Source organism: Pseudorca crassidens, chromosome 1, assembly GCF_039906515.1.
Source record: "Pseudorca crassidens isolate mPseCra1 chromosome 1, mPseCra1.hap1, whole genome shotgun sequence".
Taxonomy (NCBI): Eukaryota; Metazoa; Chordata; class Mammalia; order Artiodactyla; family Delphinidae; genus Pseudorca; species Pseudorca crassidens.
The window spans coordinates 120,072,635-120,092,961 of NC_090296.1; the positions used below are offsets into that span (position 1 = coordinate 120,072,635).

Genomic DNA, 20,327 nt, shown 5'->3' on the forward strand with positions numbered 1-20,327 from the left:
GCTGTAATTTTTCTAATAGATTACCAAATTAAGGAAATTCCCTTCTGTTCCTAATTTGCTGAGAGTTTTTATGAGTACCAGATGTCAAATTTTGTCAGATGCTTTTTTTGCATCCTACTGTTATGATCTTGTAGTTTTTATTTAGGCTGTTAATATGATTATATTTACTGATTTTTTTTGAATGTTTAAGTAGCTTTGCAATACTGGGATAAACCCCACTTTGTTGTGGTGTAATTATCCTTCTTTGATATATTGCTAGATTTGATTTCCTAATATTTTGTTGGGGAGTTTTACATCTTTGCTCATGTAGTAGTTTCTTATAATGTTTTTTGTCTGATTTTGATATCAGGGTGATGCTGGTCTTATAATAGGAATTGGGAAGTGTTTCCTCCTGTTTTCTGTAAGAGATTGTGTAGAATTGATATTTTTGGGTTCCTTAAACCAGGGGTCCCCAACCCCCAGGTCCGATACAGGTCCGCGGCCTGTTAGGAACCAGGTATCACAGCAGGAGGTGAGTGGCAGGTAAGCATTACCACCTGAACCATCCATAAATTGTCTTCCACAAAACTGGTCCCTAGTGCCCAAAAGGTTGGAGACCGCTGTATTAAACGGTTAGTAGAATTTACCAGTGAAACTATTTGGGTCTTGAGTTTTCTTTGTGCAGAGATTTTAAATACTCATTCAGTTTGTTTAATAGATATAGGAATGTTCATATTATCCATTTCTTCTTCAGTGAATTTTAGTAGTTAGTGACTTTTAAGAAAATTGGTCTGTTTTATCTACGTTGTGAATTCCTGGTCATTTGGGTCTCTTTTCTCTTGGTTAGTCTTTGCTAGAGTTCTGTTGATCTTTAGTACTAGCTTTGGTTTCATTTATTTTCTCTTGGTTTTCTATCTTCAGTTTTATTGACTTCTCTTTGTATTATTTCTTCTGCTTGCTTTAGATATAGTTTGCTTTTTTTTTAAAAAAAAGCATTTATCTTTCTGCATTTCTTATGTAAGCATTTAGTACAATAAATTTCCTCCTAAACAGTGTTAGTTACATTTCACAAATTTTGATGTGTTGTATTTTCATTTTCTTCAGTTCAGGTTGTTTTCTAATTTTCTTCAAGACTTCCTTGTTGGCCCTTAGGTTATTTGATAGAAGATGGTTTATTTTCCGAATAGTCTGTCTACTTGTTAAATGGATTACTGAGAGAGGAGCATTGAAATCTCCAAGTATAATTGTGGATTTGTCTGTTTTTCTTTCATTTTAAACAGTTTTTGCTTTATTTATTATGAGGCTTTGTTGTTAAGTGCATGTTTTCTTAGTAACTTGACCTTTCCATTGTGAGGTTTTTTTTTTTTTACCACTGGTAAATTTTCTTGTTTTGAAGTTTACTTTGAGAAATATAGCCACTGCAGCTTTTGTTTGATTAGTGTTTTGCATGATACGTCTTTTTTCATCCTTTTACTTTTAGTCTCTATGTGTCATTATATTGGAAAATGGGTTGTTATAAACAACATATAGTTTTGCCTTAAAAAAAAACTAAGCTCTCTCTTATTTAGCAGCATAAAGATTTCTTTTTTAAAAATTAAGGTATAATTGACATATGACATCAGTTTCAGGTATACAGCGTAACAATTTTGTATAGTTAGTTATCTGTCTTTTAAGTGGGTTTTTTCCCTTCACTTTTTATATTTAATGTAATTATTGATGATTGAATTTTGGTCTTTTAAATTAGTTTTCTCTTTGGTCCTCCTTTTCTGCTTTCTTTTGGATTGGATTTTGAAAATATTCCACTTCATGTATCTATTGGTGTTTTTTTTCCCCCCAAGAATGGCTTATTATTAGAAATTATGTTAACATAATTTATCTCATTAATAGGTTTAAAAAAGATCAACAATGTGATCATTTCCTTTGATATTGTAACAGCATTTGATAAAGGTCAACATCTGTTTCTGATTTTTAAGGTCTTAATTAAATGAAAATAGGTGGATATTTCATTGGACTTTTAATACATACATATACTTTAAACCAAAAGCTAGTATCACACAAAATGATCAATCTCTATTGGTGTTTTTAGCCATCTCTCTTTTTTTTTCAGTGGTTGCTCTAAGGATTATAATATAAATATTTCACAGTCTACTTAAAGTTGATACTTTACCACTCCAAGTGAAACATAGAAACCTTATAGCTATATAGATGACCTTTCTATCAGTCCCTTTATACTGTCGTTGTCATATGTGTTACATCTAACCCTTCACCTTACCATGACATGTTATAATTTTTGGTTTCAACAGTTTTGTATATATTTCAGAAACATAAGAGAAGAATAGTCTATGATATTTACTCATTTACCATTTCTGTTGCTCTTCCTTGTTTCTTGAAATTCCAGGTTACCCTCTGGTACCATTTGCTTTCTGTCTGAAGAACTTCTTTTAGCATTTCCTTTAGAGCAGGTCTGCTGGCAATGAGTTCTCTTGGTTTTCTTTTGTCTGAGAGTATCCTTGTCTTCATTCCTGAACTATACTTTGAGTATAGAAGTCTAGGCTGATAGCTTTTGATATTATCCCACAGGGCCCTGAGACTTCTTATTTATATATATATATATACACACACACACACACACACACACACACACACACACACACACACACACGCACGCACACGCACACACACAAACACACACACACAGTTGTTACTGACATATCTTTAAGTTCACTGACTACTGTCATCTCCTTTCTGCTGTTGAGCCCATCGAGTGATCTTAGGGTTTTTTAGTTCTAAAATTTTCCATTTGGTTCTTTTTTATAATTTGAGCTTCTTTCCTAAGAATTTCTTTCATTCATTTTAAGGTGTTCACCCTTACCCAATGTATCATGTTTTTAACAGCTGCTTTAAAAGTCTTTGTCTGATAATTCTAATATCTGGGTCATCTTGGGGTCAGAATCAAATAATTGTCTTCTCTGTTGATAATTGATCAGATTTTTGTTGTTCTTGCTTTGGTAATTTCGGATTCTGTCCTGGATGTTTGGAATGTTGTGTGAGATTCTGCGTCCTCTTAAAATCCTTTAGAGAGTGGTGAGGATCTTTTGTTTTAGTAAATAAGTCAACCCAGTTAGGTTCTACCTGAAAGTTCTTTCTCATTTTTTGTACAGATTTGGTTCCATTATCTGTTCAGTTTTCAAAGTCTTTGCTATATTGAGTTTGCCCCTCCCATTCCCACTTAGGTTGATCTAGGATTTGGGCAGTGGTTTATATCATAGTTCTGGTTCTGGTTCTGGAAGCCTCTCCTATTCTTTGGCTGTGTTCCACACATGTATAGCTTACATGTGAGCCCAGGACTTGGTTACACAGAATTAGGAATCTACTTCTCCATCTCTCCTTTCAGTGATTTCCTCTACACTCTTATCTCCCAGTGGCCCTTTCCTTCATTCCTCTAGCCAGATGCACGGAGTTCTCTCAGTTTTAGTTTCCTGCCTGTCATACCTTGAGGTGAAGTGGCAAGAGAAAAAAGAAAAGAAAATAATAGGGATTCTCCCACACTCTTTTTTTTTTTCACACCGGGGTTCGTCTTCCTGGTTCCTGTGTTCAGAGCAGTCTGTTTTCTCTTGTGGTTTTCTGTGGTCTGCAGTAGTGTAGTTTCATGGCTGGAACTGGCCTCAGGGCAGGGCTGGGAGAAAGAAACAAGGGAAAAAGGAAAAAAGTATTCTCTCCACCTCCAGGAGCCTTTTGCCTTAGTCCTCTGGCCAAGAAGACGCACTTGTTTCAGCTTTTGCTGATTGTGCCTACTATACAGTATGCCTATTTGGCCTACCCTTGTGTCAAAGCCAGGAAATAAAGGAGAAAAAACAAACCGATACTCACCATCATCTTATTTGTTGTTTTTCACTGCTCTCCCCAATCTGCCTGCTGTTATTTAATGTTCAGAGTACTCTGTTAGTTGTATTTTGTATTTTGTCCAGAGTTTTTAGTTGTAATTGTGGGAGAGAGTTGTGTTTATTACTCCATCTTGGTCAGGACCAGAAGACAGATTGTTCTGTTTTTAAATAAAAATAAACATTATTGGTATGACTAAAGGTACCCATTTTTAAGTGTATAGTTTGAGTTTTGATAAATGTATTCCCTCATATAACCAGCCATCACATTCAAGAAGTAGAACATTTTTCAGTCTCTCAGAAAGCTCACTTGTGCCTCTTAGCTTTCTGCCATCCTCTCTTCATCCTGCCCTGAATTACCCTTTGGTGGAGGATATAAAGGATATTTAGACATATGACTAGTAGTTAAATGAACTCTTTAATATTCCTTTGGATTGTCCTATATAGAATAAACGAAGGAATATTAGATCCAGATTGTCCTAGGTGAGAATTCACAACTATTCCACTTAAAATATCAGCTTTAAAATATTTATTTATTTAATTTATTTTGGCTGCAGTGGGTTTTAGTTGTGGCATGCGGGATCTTCGTTGGCCACATGTGTGATATTTAGTTGCGGCATGTGAACTCGTAGTTGCAGCATGCATGTGGGATCTAGTTCCCTGACCAGGGACTCAAATCCAGGCCCCCTGCATTGGGAGAGCAGAGTCTTACCCACTGGACCACCAGGGAAGTCCCCACAACTGTTCCACTAAATTAGCTGCATGATGTTGGGTAGTTTTTGTAACCTTTTGGAGCCTAGTCATAGTTTTCTCATATTTAAAATGGGAGGTAAGTATATTTACCTTACAGAGTGCTTTGAGAGTTAAACGAGATGTTTAAAATACCTTGTACAGGGTCTGGAATACAGTAGATGCACAATAAATGTCATTCCCCCATCACCTTTCCATTTATGTGCAATGCACGTAAATGACTTGAGCCAGCTGCATTAAGATAGTGACCCAAATATATTTATTTAGTATTGTGAAACAGCCTCTGACCTATAGTGTAGAGCCCTGGCAGAATGTAGATATTCCGGCATCATCATGTGGTTTAGCCAGATTTTCCAGTAATGTCCTATTGGGAAAAACTTTTGAGCCTGTACCTCCAATACATTATTAAACACATTACACCTACAGAGAAAATTTTAAACAGCTAAAATCAGAAAAATTGTCATGTTTTCTTCATCCTGAGGGATGAGTAGTCTAATGTTCTGAATCCCTTTGGTGATGAGCACTTTTGGGGGTGGAACCTAGGAATCTGTTTTTTTTGTTTTTTTTAGGAATCTGTTTTAAACAGAAGATTCCATAGTAATTTTTGAAGGACGAATAACAGGTTTGGAAACCTCTGGATCAGACCAATTTTAATTAATTAATTTTTAATCTTTTGGCTGCTGCCATTCGGCATGTGGGATCTTAGTTCCCCAAACAGGGATTGAACCCACGCCTCCTGCATTGGCAGCACAGAGTCTTAATCACTGTACCACCAGGGAAGTCCCGAGACCGATTTTTGAACTCAGACACAGAAAAGGTATTTAGCAATATTAAGTCAAAGAGGGCATTTCCCCTCCTCTCCCTTTTTTCTCTTTGCAAGTTGAGAATTAACAATTCCTGAAACATTTTCCCCCAAGTGTGCTGTCTAGTGGCAGAGATTATATCATGCATTGGATGCCGCAAAGTTATATTTGCAAAATCCCAGTGGATACGACTAGACTTAATTTTCCCGATTAATAGGATTATTGCCCTTATTTTACATATGACTAAATGAATAACTATTTCAATTGTAGGCAAATCCTATTGTAAAAATCTGTTGTATCATATTTCTGGACACTTGACAATGTCTATATTCTGTACAAATATTACAACTTAGGATCAGCTAATAGGTTCCTTTTCACATATTAATTCTTCTAGATTGGGAGTGTCTTTCTCAAGTGTTAAAGGAGGATTCTTAAGGGAGTCTGGGTTCAAGAAGTAAGGAATACCTGGATGGATTAGCAAAATGTGCCTGGAGTGGAGGGTTGGGACTTATAATGTCTGCATCTTCGACTTTTTTGCCAAAGGGGAAGTGGATGTATGTGACTTTTTCTGTGAAAAATGGTATTATTGAGAATAATTGATAGGGATTTCTTTCATGACATTTTTATACAGGATTACTTTTTAACTAAATCAGTAGTTAACTAATACTGTTGTCTAACTGTGGTGAAATAAAAGTAGTTTATATACGGAGGCCTTTTTTATAATGTTATTTGATGTAATAAAGTCATACATGAAGTACAAATAAGCAGACTCAGGTTTGACTTTCACTTCTGACATTGTAACTAGCTCTAGTATCTTTGAATGAGTTGGATTTCATCCATCTCTTAGTCCCTGTTGCCTTTTTTTTTTTTTTTAATTATTTATTTTTGGCTGCATTGGGTCTTCGTTGCTGTGCGTGGGTTTTCTCTACTTGCGGCGAGCGGGGGCTACTCTTCGTTGTGGTACGCAGGCTTCTCATTGCGGTGGCTTCTCTTGTTGCGGAGCACAGGCTCTAGGTGCGCGGACTTCTGTAGTTGTGGCACGTGGGCTCAGTAGTTGTGGCACACGGGCTTAGTTGCTCCGCAGCATGTGGGATCTTGCTGGACCAGGGCTCAAACCTGTGTCCCCTGCATTGGCAGGCGGATTCTTAAACACTGGGCCAGCAGGGAAGCCCCCCATTGCCTTTATTCTTTATTCTTTTTTTTTTTTTTTTTTGCGGTACGTGGGCCTCTCACTGCTGTGGCCTCTCCTGTTGCGGAGCACAGGCTCCGGACGGGCAGGCTCAGTGGCCGTGGCTCATGGGCCCAGCCGCTCCGCGGCATGTGGGATCTTCCCGGACCGGGGCACGAACCTGTGTCCCCTGCGTCGGCAGGCGGACTCTCAACAACTGCACCACCAGGGAAGGCCCCCCCACCATTGCCTTTTAAAAAAATTAATTTTTATTTATTTTATTTTTGGGGGCGTTGGATCTTTGTGCTGCACGCAGGCTTTCTCTACTTGCGGCGAGCAGGAGCTACTCTTCGTCGCGTTGCCCAGACTTCTCATTGCAGTGGCTTGTCTTGCCCGGAGCACGGGCTCTAGGCGCGCGGGCTTCAGTAGTTGTGGCACATGGGCTCAGTAGTTGTGGCTCGTGGGCTCTAGAGTGTAGGCTCAGTAGTTGTGGCGCACGGGTTTAGTTGCTCCTTGGTATGTGGGATCTTCCTGGACCAGGGCTCGAACCCATGTTCCCTGCATTGGCAGGCGGATTCTTAACCACTGCGCCACCAGGGAAGTCCCCAGCCGAGGGCCTCCCCACCCCATTGCCTTTTTTTTTTTTTCTTGGATCTTTTATTTTTATTTTTTTTAACATCTTTATTGGCCCATTGCCTTTTGAGTTAAAATTCTGCTCACTAGTTTCAAGGGAAATGGAAGTATTTGTGACATTATTGAATGATAAGTCAGTCAACTTTGGGCTTATTTCATGGTGGTAGCCTTTCCTTCTAGAAACGAAATAGCAGCTGAAGATTATATTCTATAAATTATTTCATAGTACAGATATTTTGTTGTTTTCATTAAATATGTCTGAAGGACCTTCTGAATTAAAAATGGTTTGGATTCATTTGAACTATTCATTATGTAAAATTTTAGAAATTTTATTGATTTACAGTGTGCCGATGCGGCAGTCTGTTAACTCTAAATGCAAAAAGGTTCACTTTAATTAGCGCTTAATTATACAGTAGTTTTTCATTTCATTTTTTCTTGGCTTATTTTGAATTCTACTTTAGAATCCCATAGAAACCTGACATATTAGTGTGACAAACTATTTTTAAATAGTCTTGATCTTATAATTAAAACTTTGTATTTTCCTTTTTTTAAGATTTAATTTTATTTATTTTTTGTACAGCAGGTCTTATTAGTTATCTGTTTTATACATATTAGTGTATATGTGTCAATCCCAATCTCCCAATTCATCCTCCCACACACACCTTTCCCCCCTTGGTGTCCTCCATAAACAGTTTGTATTTTCTTAGGGGAATAAAGAAATATCTTAGGAAAGGAAATTTGGGTGGGGTGTTGTAGAACTTTAAATTCAACCTAAAAATTCACTAAATGTCAGTGAAGTGCTATTACCTTAAAATGACTTTTTTTCCCCCTTCTTTAGAATCCAGCAACTATCACAAGAATACTCCTTAGCCACTTCAATTGGGATAAAGAGAAGCTAATGGAAAGGTAAGGAACTATATTGTCAGCTTTATACTTAGAAGTAACACAGAGAGCCTGTTGAACTGAATTTATGAGACACAAGTAAGTATGTGAACAAACCAGTGTACAAGTGGTATTTGCTTTAATGTATTCCCCATCTGTAAGTTTTGCAATAAACTTAGTGTTAAGGGAGCTCAGGCTTAATATTTCTCCTTTTATTTTGGAGGTGAGGTGTGGGGGCTCTGCTTCTGTGTCTTCTAAAATGTATCCTCTTGAGTACTGAGAACTAAAAATACGTAAAGGGCTTGATATATTCGTGGAGCACACGAATAAGATCTTCCTTTAATTACTTAAAACCTTCATGCCCATAAACCTTTAAATCTACCTTAGGTGTAATAATGACATTTCTTCAGTAAAAACAAAGAAGTTACTCAGGGTATCCTTGCCACCAAAACAGCTGTTTGGACTGACTGGTTTGTTCTCTGGTTTCTGTGCAGGATTAAATTCCATTGGGTATTTTCTCTCTGGAAATGTTTCTGGTTCCAAAAGGGAAGAAATTACTGGGACTGGAGAATGATAATAATAGTGCCATTCTTTATCTTTTTCTCTTCCTTAAATTGGAAATTTGGGGCACTTTGTGGTAGGGTGAGAGCCTTTATTCTATCAGCCTTATTCTCTCAGTCTAAAATTAGCAATTTTAATTTTAAAATTACAACTAGTTTTTGTTATGAACTGAGAACCCAAATATGAGAAGTAAATGGAAAATATTTCCCATTTGATTTTTAAAATCAAAAGCACTCTGCAAAACAGATATTAAATAATACCAAGAATATTACCCAGTTTCTCACATCTTGCACCCCAGCTACAATTTAATAGTAACAACAGTAATTCTTAATTATTGAGTCCTCTGTGCCAGGCATTATTTAATTTTATCCAGGTGATAGCTTTATGGAGCTACAAATTATCCCCACTTAATTGATATGGAAATTAAGAGCTTGATGTATTTATCTCAGTTTTGTAACACAAGGAGTTAGCACTCAAACTCAGGTTTGTTGGACTCCAAAGCTTATGTTCTTAAACACATACTATACAGCTTTCCCAAGGTTCATGAAGAATAAAATCCTTGACTAGTGTGATTTTTCTTTTTCCCGTGGAGCTGACCGCCTTTTTTGAAGTCAGTGGTATTTCTTAATTTTGCTCATATTTATTTTCACACTTACTTTGTGACACAAGAAAGTTTAGGAAAAAAGTAGTTTTCATTGTTTACATCTGATACTCTTCACTGAACTAGACTTATTTACAGTTTGTTTCTTATTAATATATCTCTCCAAAGACATTCTCAAGTTTGTCCTACAACACTGTTGACACTGCTGAAAGCATTTTTCAATTAACTATTGTAGAACTTAAGTGTGATGAGTATGAATTGAAAATTAGGCAGCTTCTGGGAACTTCTAATGTGTATGAACTTTTCAGTTTCTCCTTGTAATTTCAGTTTCTGTTTTAAAATCTTCTGGAGATATGTTATTGGGTACTTGTAAATTTTTAAATAGTGTTTTTAAATCATTATGCAATATCTTTTTGTGTCATTTAATGAGTTTCACATTACTATATCCTATGTTGTCTGATAGTAGCACTGCTACACTTTATTTCATAATTACTAATATGTTTATATTTCACTACTGATTTACCTTAATTTGTGCTTTATATTTACCGTGTTTTCTGTTTGGTTAGTTTCTTGGCTACTTTCTTGGTTTGATCAAGTTTTCTTTCCCTTTTTCCCCCCGTTATAATTTCAAAGTTATATATTTTATTTTAGCTTTTCTAGGGGTCACCCTTACAATTTGTATATGCATAGTTATATGTATATGTATATGCAAAGTTTATAACAATATTTAGTCACACTGTTTGTATCCATGCCCTGCATAAGACAAAAACTGTAGCATACTTTTCTTCTCTATCCTCCGTTCTTTCCCTCTCAGTTGGATAAGTTGATAATATTTGAATTTTTCATTTCATGTTAAGCATTTTTACTATCAATGTATTTAACTTCTGTTTTTTTTTTTGGCTAATTTGTTTCTTGCACCCTACTGTTTTCTCCAGATGTACTTTTTTTCCTTCTAGAATAATACATCCTTTAGTCATTTAAGTCAGGTTTCATATGTGATCAGTTTTTGAGTGCTGTAAGAGAAATCCTTAATATTCTGAAATTTTGGAGTAGGTTTTGAAAACATAGCTAGTTGGGCACTTTAAGTATGAGGACTCATGTTTTTGGTTTGGGAAATTCTTATCTGTTATTTCTTTAATATTATCTTTTCTCCATTCTCTTGGTGCTTTCTAGAATTCCTGTTGGTTACATGTTGAAACTTCTGGATTTTTTTCACCGTTTTTCAAAATGCTTCTTCTGTACTTGTCTTTCTACTTTGGTCTGTGAAAGTTCCTCAGGTTTACCTTTAATTCACTAACTTGCTTTTCTTTCTGCCTCCATTCTGCTATTTAGCCATCTTGAATTGTTTATTTCAACCGTATCCAACATATTCATTTTATTCGTTTTGTGGATGCTGTCTCGACATATAACTGTTACACTAGAGTTTTCTTCTAGACTGTTTATCAATAAATAAACATAGAGAGGATTTAAAATATGAATTGGTATTTGGTGTACCGTTCAGAGTATATTATTTTCAAATTGATCACATTCTGGGCTATAATAAATTCCAAGAAAAATTGATATGTGTTCTATTTTCACTCTTGGAAAAAACTCTTAGAATCCCAAAATGAAATTATTAAAATAATTAGAACTAAATAATGAGAGGACAAATGTGGGATGTAGCTGAAGAGATACAGGGAGATTTACAGTCTTAGTATCTATAAGAAAAAAGATAAATAGGTAGAAAACAAAGTGAGGCTTTGAAACAGGAAGGTTAGAAAAATAAACCCAAAGAGAGTAGAATAGGTATTTAAAATGAAAGCAACATTAATGAATTAGAGAACAAAAATAAATAAAGCAGAAAGATGGCTCTTTGAAATGGATTTTTAAAAAGGGAAATATCAAGAGAATGAGAAAACAAGCCACAGACAGGGAGAAAATATTTGCAAAAGATATCTGTTAGCCAATATATACAAAGAATTCTTGGAACTCAACAGTAAGAAAAAGAACCAATTTTAAAATGAGCAAAAATCTTAATAGATACCTCACTAAAGAAGATACACAGATGTCAAATAAGCGTATGAAGATATATTTAACATCATACATCATCATTAGGGCACTGCTAATTAAAATGAAACTGCTAGTTAAAATTACCACTACACACCTATTAGAATAGCCAAAATCCAAAACACAGGGACTTCATTGGCAGTCCAGTGGTTAAGACTCCGAGCTTCCACTGCAGGGGCCATGGGTTTGATCCCCGGTTGGGGAACTAAGATCCTACATGCTGCACAGTGTGGCCAAGGGAGAAAAAAAAATTTCAAAACACACCACCAAATACTGATGAGGATGTGGAGCAACAGGAACTCTCACTCATTGCTGGTGGGACTGCAAAATGGTGCAGCCACTTTGCTTCCAATTTGGCAGTTTCTTACCATACAGTCCAGTCACGCATTTTGGTATTTACCCAAATGAGTTGAAAGCTTAAGCCCACCAAGACCTGCACATGGATATTCATAGCATCTTTAGTCATAATTGCTAAAACTTGGAAACAGTCAAGATGTCCTTCAGTAGGTGAATGGGTGAATAAACTGTGGCACATCCAGACAATGGAATGTAATTCATTGCTAAAAACAAATGAGCTATCAAGCCATGAAAAGACATGGAAGAACCTTAAATGCATATTACTAAGTGGAAGCAGCCAATCTAAAAAGGTTGCATACTGTATGATTCCAACTATATGGCATTCTGGAAAAGGCAAAATTATGGAAATAATGAAAAGATCGTGGTTAGAGGGAGGGAAGGATGAGTATGTGGATCAAAAGGGATTTTTAGGGCGGTGAAAGTGTTCTGTATGAAACTGTTATGATGGGTATATGTCACTGTACATTTGTCTAAACCCATAGAATGTACACCCCCAAAACTGACCCCTAATGTAAATAAACTATGGACTTGGGTGATAATGATGTGTCAGTGTAGGTTCATTGATTGCATCAAATATACCACTCTTATGTGAGGTGTTGATGGTGGAAGAGGTTGTGTTGTGTGTGTGTGAGTGGCGGTGGGGTATATGGGAAACCTCTGTAATTTCTGCTTAGTTTTGGTTTGAGCTTGAAACTGCCATTAAAAAAGTAGGACTTCTCTGGTGGCGCAGTGGTTAAGAATCCGCCTGCCAATGCAGGGGACACGGGTTTGAGCCCTAGTCCAGGAAGATCTCACATGCCTAGGAGCAGCTAAGCCCGTGCGCCGCAACTACTGAGCCTGCACTCTAGATCCCGCGTGCCACAACTACTGAAGCCCACACACCTAGAGCCCGTTCTCCACAACAAGAGAAGCCACCACAATGAGAAGTCCGCGCACTGCAACGAAGAGTAGCCCCCGCTCGCTGCAACTAGAGAAAGCCCATGTGTAGCAACGAAGACCCAACGCAGCCATAAATAAATGAATGAATGGATGAATGAATGAATAAATAAATGTAAAGTCTGTTTTGAAAAAAGGGAGGTAAATAAACCATTGGCAAATGTGATTCGGTAGGAGGAAAAGTCACAAATAAACAATATTGGCAATAATGCATAATTATGGTTAGGAAAAATATTTCAAAATTTTAAATTAATACTGTGTATACCACTTTTACCATTAAGTTTGAAAGCTTAGAAATGGAAATTACCGCTCCCCCCCCAAAAAAAAAATACAAAAACAACTGTGGAAAAATGTAATAAATATACTAAAAGATCCCTCTCCTTCCCCCAAAAGCACTAGATGATTTTATGGTCAAGTTCTGTCTTAATAAACCTTTAAGGAACTGCTAGTTTTTCTAGTTCTGAAAAACTATTTCAGAACATAGAAAAAGATAGGACATCATTAATTCATGTTAGCCAAATCAGAATAACCCTGGTTACAAAATTTGACAAAGACAGCATAAGAAAACCATCTTCATTATGAACATACCTTTTGAATTCATGGATAAAATAATTGAATTGAAAGAATTAATGGTCTAGTAGGATTTCTCCTAGGAATGCAAGAATGGGTCACCATTGGAGAAAAGATTTGTCTATAACATTTACTACTTTTAACAGGGTAATGAAGAGAAACCAAAAGGTAATTATAATGAATGCCAGCAATGTATTTAATAATATTGTGCATTTACCCCTGTGTTAGAAAAACTTTTTTGCAAACTAAAAAGATAATTTCTTAGCTTAATAAAGGGTATCAACTAATAATCTACAGCAAAATTATATTTAATTTTGAAACGTTAGTTACTGGCTGTCACCACCATTTAAATAAATGTATTGGAAGTTCTGATAAATAAAGTAAAACATGGAAAATTAAATAAGTGGCATGAAGATTGTTTTGGGGATAGGAGGATTATGGATTTTTTAAAAGATTCTTTATGCTTTTTTGTATTCTGTGAATTTTCCTCAATAATCACAGAAGAACTTTATAATTTTTAATGAAAACACTTTCTTTTTAAAAAAGGAAGAGAAATTCTATATAGACAATATAATCAATACCTAGGAGACACAAGAGAATCAATTGATAAACTATTAAAGTGGCTGTACATTAGAATCACCTGAGAATTTTTTTAAGTGCCAATGCCTAGGCCCCTTTCCATTCCTCCCTCTCCCCTCACCCCTCTCCCCTCACCCCATTAATACCCTTGGAAAATGAAAAGAAGTATGGAATGTAAGGAGGTTTAGCCTCGGTGACACTGTGTGCCTCCCAATTCGTAAGTATAAAAATGAAGGTATGATGATCTTGTAATTATTTAGGATCCCAGGAATTACAAAGTTAGACAATATGTCCAATAAATTTTGTTACATAACATTAAAAAAAGATCTTGCTTCCCAGTGGGTAACACAGAATGTATTCAAGTGTTATTTCGATTCATTTGACATACTTAAAGATGATTCTTAGTCAAAATTGTGAAGTGTAATTGTAAATTTAGTCCGCTCTGCTCTTCTTTCTTATTTCCATATACTAGGCATACAAATGTTTCTTTTATTTTATTCATTAGTGAGCCATAGTCCCAGCCCTGGAGGGAGGAATTCATGGTCCAGTGAGGGCAATAAAAGTATAAATAGATTCTTGCCAATAATTCTTCTTACTTGCCCCCCGGCCTTCTAGTCTACAGTTTAAACAGATCTGTCCTGATCCTAAAACCGAGTGATTTATTCTTTTTAAAAATACGTTTTGGTGCAGGTGGGGAGGGGCCATTTTAACTTTTTGGTCTCTTGCCTCTAGTAGCCGTTTTCCAGATCTTTGCTGTTTTCTTTCTTATCCAGCCTTCTGCTTTTCAACTCTATAGGTTTATTTCATTTCTGTTTTACAAATTAAATAGAATTTTCTCTATTCACTGGGTTTCTTCCCATGCTTCTACAGGTGAAGCAAAACAGAGAAAATCGGAGAATCAGAAATGCAGCAATAACAAATCTGTCCTTCTTCTTTAAGGCCAACCTTTCCATCTGGGCTTTGATTCTATCATAATTTTTGTGGGATGTTCCTTCCATTATTTCATTTGTCATATGGTGAACCGTCTCCTGGTGTTATCAGTCAGGATTGTTAGTTGTAAACAAACTTTAAGAGGTTAAGTGGAAAACACATTACGTATTGAGAATCAGCCACGAAGTATGTGAGTCCAAGACAATGCCAGAAATCAGAGTCAAACTATTCTAATGGAAGAGCTGTTGCTGTTGCCATTGGGCACAGGCATCACAGCTCGTAGCATCAAATATTGGGCATGTGACACCATGACTAGTAAGTACTTCTGCTATTGCAGCCTTTGAAAGCTGGATATCTCCTTACCTCTTCGGTAGAATGAATTTCTCATTGACCCTTCTTCAGTACTATACATAAACTAAAGATCACCCTGCTCCTGCCAGGCATTTATCCTCCCAGCAGGAGAGACTGAGAAAGTGAGTTGTCCTTCTCTTTCTTTTTATGACAATTCCAGCTTCTGTCTGCCTTTCTGAATTTTCTCTTTATTTATTTAAATTAATTTATTTTTGGCTACGTCTTCGTTACTGCACATGGGCTTTTCTCTAGTTGTGGAGAGCGAGGGCTACTCTTCGTTGCGGTGCGCGGGCTTCTCATTGCGGTAGCTTCTCTTGTTGTGGAGCACGGGCTCTAGGCATGTGGGCTTCAGTAGTTGAGGCATGCAGGCTTAGTTGCTCCACGGCATATGGGATCTTCCTGGACCAGGGCTCGAACCCGGGTCCCCTGCATTGGCAGGCGGATTCTTAACCACTGCAGCACCAGGGAAGTCCCCTCTTTATTTCTTACACTACACATTAGTAGTACAGAACTTTTAAGGTGGTCACCAAATTCATTTTTGTGTTGCCTCAACTTTGGAAATGTTTCCTTTATCTGACCACAGGGTTTCTGTGTGTGTCAATGTAGGCTGTTAGCTCCACAGCTCTAGGGAGCACCTTTGGAATTATACTGTCATGGGCCCTCTCCTAGCATGCCTTTCTTATTGTCCTGTGTCCTGATTGTTCTTCAAAGCCCTGCTTAAGGTTTACATCTAAGATGACTTTTCTTATTTCTGAAGACAGTTAATTACTCTTTTCTTTGTGCTTTAATATGTATTTGGTTTAATATTTCACCACTTCTGTTAGAGTTCCTTGTGTAGAAAATACCTCACTAGTCTTTCATTCCTAGCACCTAACACAACTCCTAATATATATAGTTAGTGTTTAGTAAATATTTTAATTAAATTCAGCCCGTTCTAGGTTTTGTTTTCTACAATAGAACTTTTATTTAACTTATTACGTGCATGTAAATCAGATTTTCGTTTGGCAGGAGTTAGAGCCAAAACACCCCCACCACAGCCACCCTGTGCCAAATTAAGCTCCTTTAAAGTTGGTAACAAGTAAAAAGTCAGTTATCTTCTTTCCTGCAGCTGAGATTTCTTCTCTTACAGGTATTTTAAGACTCATTTTAGTTGACAGTATATAAGGTGAGTGTTAAAGAGTTAACTGGCCTGTCTGAGGTGAGGGGAAATACAGGTGTCTGATGACTCACTACTTTAAATGGACTGGTATGATCAAAGAATCTTAAAAACTGATATCAGTCTTTTCCAGACTATGTTACAAATAGCTTTTCACTTTTCATTCTGAAGCATTAACACCCATTTAGTGATTAGGTACTAGAGTTAGCCCTTGTATGTTATTATGATAGTATGGAGCTTTCCTTAAGCACATTAATAATAGTATACCATTTCACAGTTAACTGCTGGAATGTGAAAGTAAATTTGGTTTGTCAGATGCCTGGCTTTTGTGATAGCATTCATTACTATTCTGTATAGTGAGGTCTTTCCTCTTTAAACAACTCAGGTATTATTGGGGAGCAGTGTGTGGAAAGCAGCAAATGTACTGTCTTATTATACTATAGTGGTTAAGAACATGGATCTTTGCTCTACCACCTACTAGCTGTATGAACTTGGAGCAGTTTTTTCCTTTAGTTACCTGATGTGAACTTATTTCCTTTTATTTTTTATTTTTTAAATCCATTCTGTTGTCCCTAGTCTCCCTGCCATCTTGCTGCTTTATAAATTTCAAGAATGTTTTTGCCTATTAGTTATGTGTAAGACATTGAGCAGAAGTTTAGTGATGAAGAGGTACACGCAACAATGTATCATACGTAGTTTCTATCCCCAAGGTACTTAGATACAAAGTTTTATGAGAATACATAAAAGGTTATTTGTTTCTCTTTTTTTTCCCACTGCTGAATATGGTTGTCTTTATTTTTTTTCTTGCCTAGCCCTATCTAAACAAAATGAAACTACAGGACTGAAATTAACAACCCATTAAAATAAGTAATAAGGTATGAAAATTATGAAGCTTTTTTTTTTTTTCAGGTAATTAAGAGTAGTTATATTATTTAAAGTATGCAAAGTCCAGAGAGCCAGGGTAAGGTCTCCAAGGCTTCCTGGGGTAAGGGAGAGGGTCAAGGGGAACCTTGAAATTTGAAAGATAGAGGGAACACATGACATCAAAGTGTGGGCTAGAATTTCACTTAAAAAAAAATAACATTTCTGAAAATATTGACAAGAGCAACAATAGTACCTGCACAGTAGGATTGTGAGGAAGGAGAGAGACTGCCTGTAGGAAAAAGGAAGCATATCTTTTTTTTTTTTTTTTTCCCCCGGTGTGCGGGCCCCTCACTGCTGTGGCCTCTCCCGCAGCGGAGCACAGGCTCCGGATGCGCAGGCCCAGCGGCCATGGCCCACGGGCCCAGCCGCTCTGCGGCACGTGGGGTCCTCCTGGACCGGGGCATGAACCCGCGTCCCCTGCATCGGCAGGCGGACTCTCAACCACTGCGCCACCAGGGAAGCCCAGGAAGCATATCTTTACATTAAAATAAGACAAGTTTCACACTTAACTATGTTAATTATGATAGTGTTTCTACTATAGAGATCAGATGGTTAAAAGATGGTAGAAGGTAATGATTCTAAAAGAAAACAAAAACAACATGACCTTTTTTTCTACTTAGCCCAGAACTCATTCATTTTGTGCACTATAGAGAGTGATGTGTGAGGCGTTTTATCATTATCAAAGGGTGCATCAAAATAGATGATTTTTTCCCCTGTGTGTTTTTCACTGTAAAAGACGCCTGTTTTTTATGACAAGCTTAAAAAACTTGTTAAAAAGGTTTGGTTTTCAACACATACAAAAGGTTATTAAAATCTGAAATAAAAATGCTGCTGTGGCTCAGATCTTGGCCTGCTAGTCTGCATGCAGAACTCTGGCCCACGCAGACAAAGAGGCACGTGGAGCTTTTCCCTTCTGGCTCCATAAAAGGCTATTTCTGACTTAGGTGAGAAAGAATTTATTGATGAGATGGCATTTGATTGGACCTGGAAGGGCGGTGGGTGGAAGGGCAATGTGGAAATCTGGGCATTTCAGGTTCAGAAAATAAGTTGGTGTGGAGGGAGTTCAAGGAACATATATTGAGTGGTAATGAGATTTAGAGTGGTTAGAGTACATGAAGAATAGAGGGGAAATGATTGGATGTGTTTAGTAGGAAGGACCTTGAATGCTTAGCAAATAAATTTGGACTTCTTTCCTATTGAGTAAGTTGTTTTATGCAGAAATGTAATACAAGAGCATTATTGTAGAAAAAAATCTTACAGTAGCAGTATGAGCTGATTGGAGGCAGGAAGGCGAATTGGAAGACTATTTCAATAATACAGATAAAAGGAAAATGTTGGCTTGACTTACGTTGGTGACAGTTAATTGAAAGCAGAGTGTTGATGTAAGAGATGTGAAGGGGTTTTAACTGAGACAGAAAATACAGGAGACTGGGAAACTTCTGGTAATTTGGACTATTCCATCCACTAAATACAATAATACAAGCTAGATGAAATATTGAAACATCTTTTAAAAAATCAAGAACATCGAAGAATGGACTTCCCTGGTGGCGCAGTGGTTAAGAATCTGCCTGCCAGTGCAGGAGACATGGGTTCGAGCCCTGGTCTGGGAAGATCCCACATGCCGCGGAGCAACTCAGCCCTTGCACTACAACTACTGAACCGGCGCTCTACAGCCCACGAGCCACAACTACTGAGCCCATGTGCCACAACTACTGAAGCCCGCATGCCTAGAGCCTGTGCTCCGCAACAAGAGAAGCCACCGCAGTGAGAAGCCCGTGCACCGCAACGAAGAGTAGCCCCCACTCACCACAACTAGTAGAAAGCCCACGCACAGCAACAAAGACCCAAAGCAGCCGAAAATAAATAAATGAATACATAAATTTAAAAAAAAAGGACATCAAAGAATTAGAAAAATAGGAATTACAGCCTTAAGGTCCAAGAGAATGTGGAAATCTAGACAAATGAGCCAAGCACCGCAGTCTGCTTTGTCCTAGAAGTATGTGCTGATCCAGAAGAGGTGGCCAAGAGACTGAGCTGTGATTTTTGTTGGCCTTTGGTTAGTGGGAAAAAAGTTGGAGTTCTCGGCCCACCAAGAGTGGGGATTAGGTAAACCAGCTCCTCTGAAGACTGAAGATATATTCACGTCATCTGGGTGGCCCAGAAAACCTTAAGCCTTGAACTTAGATTAAGATGGTCCCAGGCTGTTAATGTACCCAGGCACAGAAGCAAGTGTAAATCTTTTCGAGGGAAAGAACAGTAAGGCCTCAGACTACTTCCTCAAATTATTTTTGTAATGAAAACATACTAATTTGGGACTCCAGATGTTAGAATTAGTCAGACATAGACTAAAATGGGTATGCTATCATAAGGGAACTAGAAAGTATGAGCTGTTGTACAGATTTGAAAAAACAACTTATTAGACAAAATAAGCAAAATTGACTCAGTGGATTAATTTAACAGCAGGTTGGACAAAGCTAAAGAGAGGTTTAGTGTACTAGAAGATCAAAACACTTCAGAATTAAGCACACACACTAAAAGATGGAAAATACACAAGAGAAGTTAAGAAAATAGAAGATAGAACAAGAAGGTCTCCATTGAGTTTAGAAAAAGAGGAGAAAATGGGGCAGAGATGATATTCGAAGGTAAAATGGCTAATTTTCCAGATTAGTAAGAGACAAAATTGCCCTAAGAAGCTTGACAGTTCCCGTGCATAATAAAATACTGTTTCATTGATTCTAAGATGTAGTTTTTCACATCTTAGAAATCTGTCTGAAATCTGAATGCATCTTTCAATTGACGGCACCTTACAGTCCAGCAAGATTGAAAATGTGACTTACGTGAAAATTTTCCCATTTCACTTTCTGATAAGATCATGAAATTTTGGTACCAAAGCATATTATTTTATTTTTTAAAATTAATTAGTTAATTTTGGCTGCACGGGGTCTTTGTTGCTGCTCGTGGGCTTTCTGTAGTTGCCCTGAGCGGGGTCTACTCCTCATGGTGGTACGCGGGCCTCTAATTGCGGTGGCCTCTCTCATTGTGGAGCACGGGCTCCAGACACGCGGGCTTCAGTTGTTGTGGCTCGTGGGCTCTAGAGCGCAGGCTCAGTAGCTGCGGCACACGGGCTTAGTTGCTGCACGGCATGTGGGATCCTCCTGGCCCAGAGCTCGAACCCGTGTCCCCTGCATTGGCAGGCAGATTCCCAACCACTGCACCACCA

The 20,327-nt window shown here is 37.5% G+C and overlaps 1 protein-coding gene across 2 annotated transcripts in view; it reads left to right on the plus strand.

The window, feature by feature from the left end:
- Window positions 1–20,327, plus strand: part of ARIH1 (ariadne RBR E3 ubiquitin protein ligase 1) — a 120,936-nt gene that overhangs the window by 38,131 nt on the left and 62,478 nt on the right. Inside the window, exon 2 of one of the 2 annotated variants that reach the window (XM_067752609.1) lies at window positions 8,053–8,120. The exons of the other annotated variant lie outside the window; for it this stretch is intronic. Within the exon in view, the coding sequence (XP_067608710.1) occupies window positions 8,053–8,120 (68 nt within the window). The remainder of the gene's footprint in view (window positions 1–8,052; window positions 8,121–20,327) is intronic. 2 annotated transcript variants of the gene reach the window in all.